The sequence below is a fragment of the Drosophila arizonae genome, chromosome 4, assembly GCF_054131065.1.
Source record: "Drosophila arizonae isolate 15081-1271.41 chromosome 4, UAZ_ARI_1.0, whole genome shotgun sequence".
NCBI classification, from domain to species: Eukaryota; Metazoa; Arthropoda; class Insecta; order Diptera; family Drosophilidae; genus Drosophila; species Drosophila arizonae.
In genome coordinates, this window is record NC_142924.1 from 13,388,002 (window position 1) to 13,397,718 (window position 9,717).

At 42.1% G+C, this 9,717-nt stretch overlaps 1 protein-coding gene across 1 annotated transcript; it reads left to right on the top strand.

Annotated features, from left to right (window-relative positions):
• The first annotated feature begins 652 nt into the window (after positions 1–652).
• LOC149269152 (azurocidin-like) lies at positions 653–2,188 on the top strand. Its single transcript, XM_089468062.1, has 4 exons — positions 653–865; positions 1,126–1,288; positions 1,348–1,609; positions 1,683–2,188. The coding sequence occupies exons 1-4, from the start codon at positions 799–801 to the stop codon at positions 2,049–2,051; spliced, it is 861 nt and encodes a 286-aa protein (XP_089324188.1). The 5' UTR covers positions 653–798; the 3' UTR covers positions 2,052–2,188.
• The last annotated feature ends 7,529 nt before the right edge of the window (positions 2,189–9,717 follow it).

The following is a 9,717-nucleotide window of genomic DNA, read 5'->3' on the forward strand; positions in this document are numbered from 1 at the left end:
ATAAATTGCATAACAACTATTTCAGCGTGGCCCACCTGTCGTATGCGCAATATGATTTTTGTCATATTTCCATTACATTTGATTTTAATTGAAATGAATTAGCATCTGGGCAAGTGCTGGGATTACCTTGATTTGCGCTGTATATACATACATATATGTATATTAATATATGAATTTGATTGTCAATTTGGTTATAATTTGATTTCATTTGATTGGAAAATATGTGAACTAAATCAAGCGAAGATAGCCAAACTAGTGTGACTGAAAGATTTATGAATGCAGCTGAGATAAATAACATGTTAAATATGTTATAGTTTATAGATATAGGAATTTCAATTCTAAAGTCCAGCTAATAGCTCTTATATATCTTAAATGACTAGCTCAAAGAACTATTAGTTTATGACTGGTACCGGAACTATTCAAATGAACAGTCGAACTGAAAAAACGAACGTTGGGGTCTGCGATGATTCGTTCTGCTTGTTACATACTTTTCACAAAACCATTATACCTGATTTCCCATTTTCAATGGGTTCAGGGTATAAAAAAAGGTTTATCAAATTATACATTTAATAAAAAAGCATATTGCAAATATCTCTACACTTGCAGATCGAGTTTATTTCAATAAAATCCCATTTAAATGGGAACTTGAGTCTACATACTTTGCTTTTAGAGTCATAGAAATTTGAAATTAGCTACAATTTGTTGTTTTTGAAAACCGTTCAGTGACCTCAGTCAGTTTTTTAATTTGTTGATTTTTTCAAAATTTTGGTATCTCTTTGTTTCCACAAATCTATTATCATGGTCTCGTTAGCCATTTTAATAATTAATATCGGTTTATTTTATCTCTTTTTACTGATGAACAGAGGTAAGCCCTAACAAACCCAAGTGCACATGTATAAATATGTCGAGATTGCTCGACTTGGAGAGAATGTGATCCCTGTTGAACGGTATGAAGACATGCTCTATGGATTATATCGATATATACCCTATATAAGTCATTGTGCTTTGAGTGTTATTCTGATTGGAATATCAGTTGATGGCCCGGCTTAAAGGATCTCCTAATCGAGTAGTCTTGACTTGAGCAGTCTTCGACTTACCATTTTTCATTTCCTTTATTCTTTAAAGCCGAAGCCCAAGTAACCAGAATTGTCACCATTGAGGAATTTCCATATTTGGGCTCACTACGTAACCGCAAAAACGAGTCTAAATTGGCTGGCAGTGGATACCTATGTGAGGCGGCTCTTATTCATAATCGTGTGCTTCTCACAACTGCCGAATGTATAGAAGGGTATGTGTGTGTATTTGGGGAGAATCTGTTTTCTGATATTCGGAAATTATACTGTGCAGAAGAAAAGCAGAGGATGTACTGGGTGTAGTAGGGGCTACGTGCCTGCAAGGCATAACTACAACATCCAAAGTACTGGCAATCGCAACTTTAAGATGGCATGGCCTGTATAAACGTGGCGCATCAGCCTACAATATTGGACTGGCCTTCGCTGATGAAGATACACTACCCATTAAAGGGAAACTTGAATATATACCGATTGCCATGACGAGAACAAAACCATTCACAAAATGTCTTGGAGTCGGCTGGGCTGTAAATACTGATGTAAGCAAACAAATAATTATATTCACTATGTAAATTGATTTAAACTATTTGCGTTTTGTTTTTTCTACTTTAGGCATTGAGCAATTGGCCAATTGAACTACCAAACTATAGTGCCTCCGCAAAAACTTGTTATAGAGACACACGTACAATTGGTACGTTTTGCACCTACCAAAGATTTCGCAGAAGTCCTTCAGCGGACCATGATGACTCTGGTATTCCGATAACGTGCAACGGTAAACTTGCGGGAGTATTCATCTTACATCCATCCCATCGATTTCATGTGTTTACATCTGTGTACGCATTTAGAAAATGGATAAACGGAGCCATTTACCTCCACTTCAAAAAAGATCCGCCAGCGATGGAAGCGATGGCATCGATGGATGGCTCGATTTGCTTCCAGTGGCTATTTGTTTTGGCCATTAGCATTTATTTGGTTGGCTGACCCTAAAAACGTTAATGTGTATAATTCCTATATATGATTTTAATTTTATTTCTACATTAAAAATTATTTACCGTGTCCTGAAAGTCGGGAGACTACTTTAAAAAATATAATTCCAATAAAATATGTACAAATAATAATAAGCTAAACTATTTTAATAATAAATAATATAAAAAGATAAAATATAAGTAAAATTTTTAGAACGCGATAAATATTTATAATATTTATAAATTCAGTTTTAAATATATTACAATAAAATCTAAAAAAAAAAAAAAAAAAAAAAATGCGCCGACCCACTTTGACTGCATATCAGATTATATCACTTTTGTAAGTCTCTTTCTTTTATGGACCTATGTAAAAAAAAATATATAAAAAATGTAAAAAAATATAAGGAATGTAAACAAATATATAATACATATATTGTAAGTGTAAAATAAATAGAACAAGTAAAAGTTTCCAGTCGAGACTGCGATACTTTGATTGGGAGATACTTTGAACCCTCTAAGCTGATATTCTACTCATTCTGTTACATACTTTTCGCAAAACCATTATACCCTGATTTTCCATTTTCAATGGGTTCAGGGTATAAAAAAAAAAAAAAACAAATAAAAGGCCAACAGACGAATGAAATGATTGCCTTTGATTATTTATATGCATAATCTTACACCAATTATTGTACACATACACAAATATTAAGAGATATTATTTATAGCTATGTATGCTACATACTCTATATGGGCAATATTACGCATACGCCATGTAATCGTATATTATAGCATCGCAGGCTTTCGCTTGTTAACGGACACATTGCCGAATGGCAATCATAATTGAGGTTACGGCAATGATGTGCATTTCATAAATAATACAGCAAAGTGCTGTGGCAAGTGTATGCATGTATGTGTGTGTGTATGTGTGTGTGTATGTGTGTGCTGTGGCATGCGTGTATTTATGTGGCTGTCAGTACGATAAACTCGTATTCAATATGAATATGCGTTGAAGTCCTTGAGCAGGAAACGAAATACACTCAGCCAGCCCATACACACACACACACACACACACACATGCACACACACACACGCACACACATACATGCAGACACGCATATCCTGAATTGATGGCCAATGCATTGAGGCAAGTAATAAACTTATTGGCCCAACGGCTTTCCGTTGATTATGCGTATGTGTGGCACAATATGGCGGCACGCAGTCAAACAGTCAGTCATTCAGTCAATCAGTCAATCAGTCAGCCAGGCAGCCAGGCAGCCAGTCAGTCTGTCAGTCATCCAGTCAGAGGGTTGGCCTATCCATGACCAGGCAACATTGTTAATGTGGCACTGTTAAACAGATAATGAGTGGGGCATGCGACATGGACACGAGCATTGTGGCAGGATAATGCGAATGATAAAGAAGATAATGATAATAATGATGATGTGAATGTGAATGTGGGTGTGGATGTGAATGGTGATGATGATGATTGTTGGTATTGCGGCATGGCAAGCGGACAAATGTCAGGCTGAAATTCTGTTGTATGGAAATATAATTATTGGGAAATGTGCGATTGTCGTACGGTTTCCGTTTACACACACACACACACACAGAAAGAGGGGGACACAGAGCGCGCGAGAGAGAGAGAGAGAGAAAGAGAGATAGAGTATGGCAGGCAGTGTATCGATTATGTTTTACACACGTACACACACTCGCACACGTGCTTCCGTTACATTTGCCACATAACATCATAATTTATGCATGCAAAATGACATAACAGTTGCAATATTATAAACTCACACAGATACACACACACACACACACACACACACACACACACACACACACATAAGCATATACAATGGGCAGGCACAGTAAGAGATACAGTTACAAATAGAGTAACAGTTGCAGCAAAAATATCATACAAATATAAAAATACAACCAATTCGCCGTGGGAAGAGCGGGGCGAAATGACAGAGGCAGAGTAAACAGTAATTCCGAAATGAATTTCATTTAACAAATATATTAACAAGTACAACAACAACGACAACAACGCCAAGCAAAAGCACAGCCAACATATGGAAATGGAAATGCGACGTCGCTTCGCTGCAGCCGCAGACAGTTCATATGTAAATACAAAATATCACACACACATTCTCACATTTACATGTGTGCGTCGTCGCCCCATCGCACTTGTAGGGCAGGCCGCGGCAGAGCATTTATGCCAGCAGCAGCGCCGCCGGTAAAGCAGAAATACAAAACAACAAAAAAAGAAAAAGCACAAAAAGCGTAACGCGACGACAGCGACGCCAGCAGCAACAGCAGCAGCGGCAGCGGCAGCAGTAACAACACCAACAACAATCAATTGGCAATCTGTCCCACTGAAAAAACAATTGCACACACACACACACATTCATACACACGTGCGCCGTTACTTGTGAGCGCTCAAGAGCGCCGCTCAATTTCAGTGTTGCCGTGCTGCCCATAGCAATGTTGCCGTGCTGCCAGTCAGTTTGGTTCTCTCTGAAACACCACTACACACAAAAAAACTCGTTCTCGCTCTTTCCTTGGCTCTCTCTCTCTCTTGATTACGCTCTCATTCGTTCGTGCGCTCCCGCCCGGCATCCCCGCGATAAACTCAACGCATAACAAAAAGCCAATTTTGTTACTTAAATGTTTACGCTTGTGTTTATCTTTTGTATTCGGTTTCTTATTAGGTTCTCATCTCGTTCTCATCGTTTAACAATTTGAGATATGATGGGAGCTGCGTCGGCAGCGACGTCGTTGCTGACGATTGTGCTTGTGTGCGTGTGTGTGTTTGGATATATGTTGCTTTTGCCTGTGGTTTTGATTTTGATTTTTGTTCTGCTGCCATTGCTGGCCGAGGCAGCGGCAGCGCTGGCAGGCGACGCTAAGCGACGCGACGGGCGCTGTTGCTGTGCGTTGTTTTTGGGGGCTTTTGCTAATGAGTGTGATTTAGACTTGTCGAGCTGGTTTATTATTTTGCGGTGTTTGCGCTCTTGTTGCTGTCGTTGTTGTTGCTGCTGCTGCTGTTGTGTGTGCGCTTTTGTGTTGCTCTCCTCCCAATGCCTTGATTGATGTTGTTGCTGTTGCGGTGTGGTCCGCTACGCCGGCAGCGGCTCGACTGCGGTATTTTGTATTTGGATTAAATAGTTTTGACAGCTTCCCAATTGTTAATCCATGCGATTTTTTGTCGATTAGCGAGCTTTATTTAATTTTAGAATATGCTAATTGACAACTATTAAATAAATATTTTCTGGTACCCATATTATAAGAACTATAAATAATTTTAAAAATATTAATTTTAGGTAAAATGTATTGTTTGCATAATTAATTATATAAATTATCCCAATTATCAATAAATTTAAAACGCAAAACCTACTCCAAAGTCAAAAGCGCCGAACGGAATCAAAGAGAACACAAAAAATTAAATAAATATAGACATACATACATATACATATATATATATTAAAGTCAATTTGCAAAATGAGAACGTTCGCTCGTGTTCGGTTTGATATGTTAATGTGTACAAATGTGCATAAACACACGAACACACTCAAACTCACTCAAACACTGTCACACACACACCCGTACTCGCACTCACTCGTACACACACGCACACACACATGCATATGCGTACTTGCGCGCATTGTAAGCTCTGTGTGAAAAACATGAATCCAGCGCTTTGCGGTCGAACGGTGTTGGTAGGCGTCGGCATCGGCAGCGGGGGCGGGGCTGGCCGGTTCGACGTGAAGCATATCAGGCATGAACACAAACACATCAATACTCACTCTCTTATTGTGGGTCGACGTAGTCGTCGTCGTCGTCGACGGCGCCGCTGTCGCTACAGGGATTAAGCATGACAACGACAACGACAACAGCAACAACAACAAAAACAACGTCAACACAACCATGACGATTGCGTTGCCGCTGCCGCTGCCGAATGACCAAACGAGTGTTTGAGGTGAAGTGGGGGCACAAGGTAGCATGCAAAAAGTAATTGGGAGCAGAAAGAGCAAAAACAACATCACCAGCACTAGCACCAGCAGTAGCAGCAGCAGCAGCAGCAGCAGAAGCAGAGGCAGTGGCAGCGACGCGCAAGGTGGCGGCAGCGTTCGACACGCAACAAGTTCGATGCAACCTGCTACGACGCCAAGCTCTCGCGCTTCGGCTCTCTTTATTGCTCTCTCTGTTTAGTCTCTCTATCTTGCTCCCGCACGGCCTGTCTCAATTTGTTGCGCTCTCTTTGCTTTGCTTGGTGCGCTCGGTTCGCTGGTCGCGTGTTGCTTCATAATTTCTAGCTGTTTGTTTGTTTGTTTGAGGGAGCGAGCAATTGGGGGTCACTCACACACACACATACGCACACATATACATATGTATATGTATATTTATACATATATAAAGGCAGAGAGAGGCATGGCGGAGGCACCAACATACTGTCAGTCATTATTTAGCGTACAAGAGTGGGTGTGAGCGAGAAGGAGCAGCAGGCGAGAGCGGTGGGAGGCACCATAAAAGCTTCGTGTCGCAGTCGTCGGCTATATCGTGTCTATGCCTGAGTGTGTGTGTGTGTGTGTATGTGAAACATATTGAGCAAACAAGTTCGCAGCTTCTGAGCGCTTTTCGGAGTAGGGGCTGGGGTCGAGACCGGGACTGTGGCTGCGGCCAAGCCTGAGTGGGTGGCGAGCGGGGCGGGTGGGCCGTTGGCAGTCATCGGAAGTCAATGTAACAACAAACATGCAAACAGTCGCACACTCACACGCTCACACAAAGCTACGTGCGAGTGTGTGCGACTGTGTATGCACGCTCTCGTGTGGAGTTATTTAAGCTCTCTTATTATTTCATTTGTCGCTTTTAGCTTTTGTCTTTCGTGTTGCCTCTCGTTGCTGTCGCTGTTGTTGCTATTGTTGTTGTCGCTGTCGCTGCTGCTGTTGTTGTTGTTGCTGCTGACTGGGTGGCTGTTTGGCTGCTTAACTGCTTTGTGTGTTGGCCGGGTCGCTTGGTTGGCTACAAAAAATGTGGTAATGTGCGAAAGTCCTTTCGTCATGCTCACCGCGCCGTCCGCTGCCCGCTGCCGCTGCGCCTGTCAAAGCTGCAGGGCAGCGACGTCGTTGACTGCGTTGGCTGCGTGTGCGCTTGTTTGTTGTTGTTGTTGTTGCTCTGCTTGTGAATTTGATTTTGCTTATAAGTTTTTTTTCGCATACTTTTCTGCCTTTTTTTTTGTATTTTTTATATGGCCAAATGGGAGTTCTGCCCTGCGTTTGCTTTGTTTGTTTGCGCTTTGCGCTGCTGTCGGTTGCCGGCAGCGACGACGACGTCGACGTCGGGTGCAGCGGCCGGTCGACAATTTGGCTTTGTATACAGGGCGCATAAATATGTCCATATGCAAGAATGTGTGTATGTATGCATGGCTATATACAAATGTATGTGTATGCAAATATAAGTTTGTGTGTGTGTGTGCGTGATGGGGGCTTGAATATTTGTTAATATTTTGATTGTTAGGCAATTTATTATGACAAAAGCTTTTAGATGGCAGCGCATGCAGTGCGCAAATTAAGTTGTTAGACACCCTGTAATTGCAGTCAACTGTGAGTATAATAAATTTTAAATATGTCAACAAAGTTATTATTGTTTATATATTAATAATCTCTTGTGTGGGCTCCATATAGCCCGTAGAGACAACTAAGATGACGCCCTTTAATTTATAGGGTTATATTCAGATATCCTTTACGTATAATCACTTTAATTTATTTACTATTTATATAGACACCCTGTGTGGTATCAGTTACCATTTTATTTCTCTTAGTACTCATCAATCTCATATTTATGAAATTTAGCCTCGATCACCATACAAAAATATTCGGTTAGACGGAATATATGCTCTTTATTTCTATAATTTACTGTAGTTAACTAGCCATCCTGTACGCTTTTTTCCTACTTATACCTCATATTTGTGGTTGATTTTATTTCAATAAGACTATGATAGATTCATATAAATTCGAGATTTTCTAAATAACGCCTACATTTCCTACACTCTCTTCACTTGTTTCATGCCTCAATGCACACCCTGTATCTGAGCTCAAATCAGGTGTGATGCGGCATGTAATGCTCCCTAAGCGCAGGCTGCGTGTCTACACACACACACACACACACACACCCACACACAGACAAACACACAGACGTTGGCTATTTCGCTAGCACGCAATTCAATCGACCACCCAACCCCAAAGCACCCAGCCCAACCCTTAACGCGCCAAGGCCCCCAGTGACAGCTCAGTTGCCCCAATCCTACCTAACCCACAAAAATCTGTCAGATACCACAAAAAAAAAAAGAAAAACTGTTAGCAAAGCTTTCCACGTATTGTTAACGCATTTTATCGCCAACGCGTGGCTGATTGGATTCCAAAGGGGCGGACAAAACAACTGGGCGGCATGTGTGTGGGTAGGTGGAAGGATGTGTGGATGTGTGTGGCTGTGCGGGAGGGTAGTTCTGGTTGGAGTTGGGGTCGCATTCATTTCATTGCTTTTTGTGGGTCATTTTGTGTTGTGCTGCCTATCAATTTCATGTGAAGCAGGAGATATGAATATACACACACACACACAGACGCACACACATTCATGCTCACACACACTCACACAGTTTGTGAACTGTTTATTGATCAATTGGCTGGCTCTGTTGAACAAAAAGTACAGACTCACGCTTAAGCGCAGCTTGGCGCTCCACTTGCCATCATTGCACTCATTCGTTCTCCCTCCCACTCCCACACGCATGCAATCTCTCTCACACGCTGTCGCTCTCTCTGTGTGGCTGGGCTAACAGGTTTTGAAACAGGTCTCTCAGGTCTTCATTGCATGCGCTCTCTCTCTCTCTCTCTCTCTCCCTGTCTGTCTCCCTATCCCTCTGGGTGGCTGCTGCTGGGCGAGATCAGCCGCCGATATTGTTCACACATTTGCCTGAGCTGCCGCTGCCGCTGTCGTCGTTGCCTCTGCCTCTGTCGCTGTCGACGCAGCTGGCGACAGCGCAGTCAGGGCTTCTTGTTTGCTAGTGTTTACGTTGATTTTATCGCAAGCGTAGCGCGTTTCATTGTCTTAATTTGTGCGCTCGCTCTCTTTGATGGCTGCTGTTGCTGCTCTCTTTGAGCTTACGCTCTCTCATCTCTGTTTTGATCTGTGGCGCTTTTCTAATGGCTGAGCTGGGCAACAGGTTTGCGGCTTGTCTCAAATGACAAATTGCCGCCCGACACTGATCATCTGATGATCTGTCTTTGTCCCGCTCTCTAATTGGCAGCCACGCGCCGACCCGACTGCGTGCAATTGCTAGCGCTATTGCAGGCTGCGTTCCTTTAATCAGTTTTGACATCAATTTGAGTGGACGATTCCCTTTTAGCCGGCCATTCATCAGTTGTTGCTGCTGCTGCTGCTGCTGTCGGTGCTTCTGCTGCTGCTGTTGCTGCTTCTTATGCATGTCAGGCGGCGCGATTATCCACTTAAGTGCTGTCCACCCCAGGCGACAATTGTTGCCGTTGCCGTTGTTGTTGTTGTTGTCATTGTCTTGCTCTTCGCTCTTCGTTGTAAATCATTGAATTCGCTGTGTGTTTTGACAGCCCGCCGAATGCTTAATAATATTTAACAATAATTGTCTGAAATTGACTCATAAATTATAC

Bases quoted from the DNA above. Each gene is read 5' to 3' on its own strand.
- LOC149269152 (XM_089468062.1), top strand. From the start codon at position 799: ATGGTCTCGTTAGCCATTTTAATAATTAATATCGGTTTATTTTATCTC. The intron at 866-1,125 runs GTAAGCCCTAAC...TATTCTTTAAAG, and splicing joins CTTTTTACTGATGAACAGAG to CCGAAGCCCAAGTAACCAGA. The intron at 1,610-1,682 runs GTAAGCAAACAA...TTTCTACTTTAG, and splicing joins GCTGGGCTGTAAATACTGAT to GCATTGAGCAATTGGCCAAT.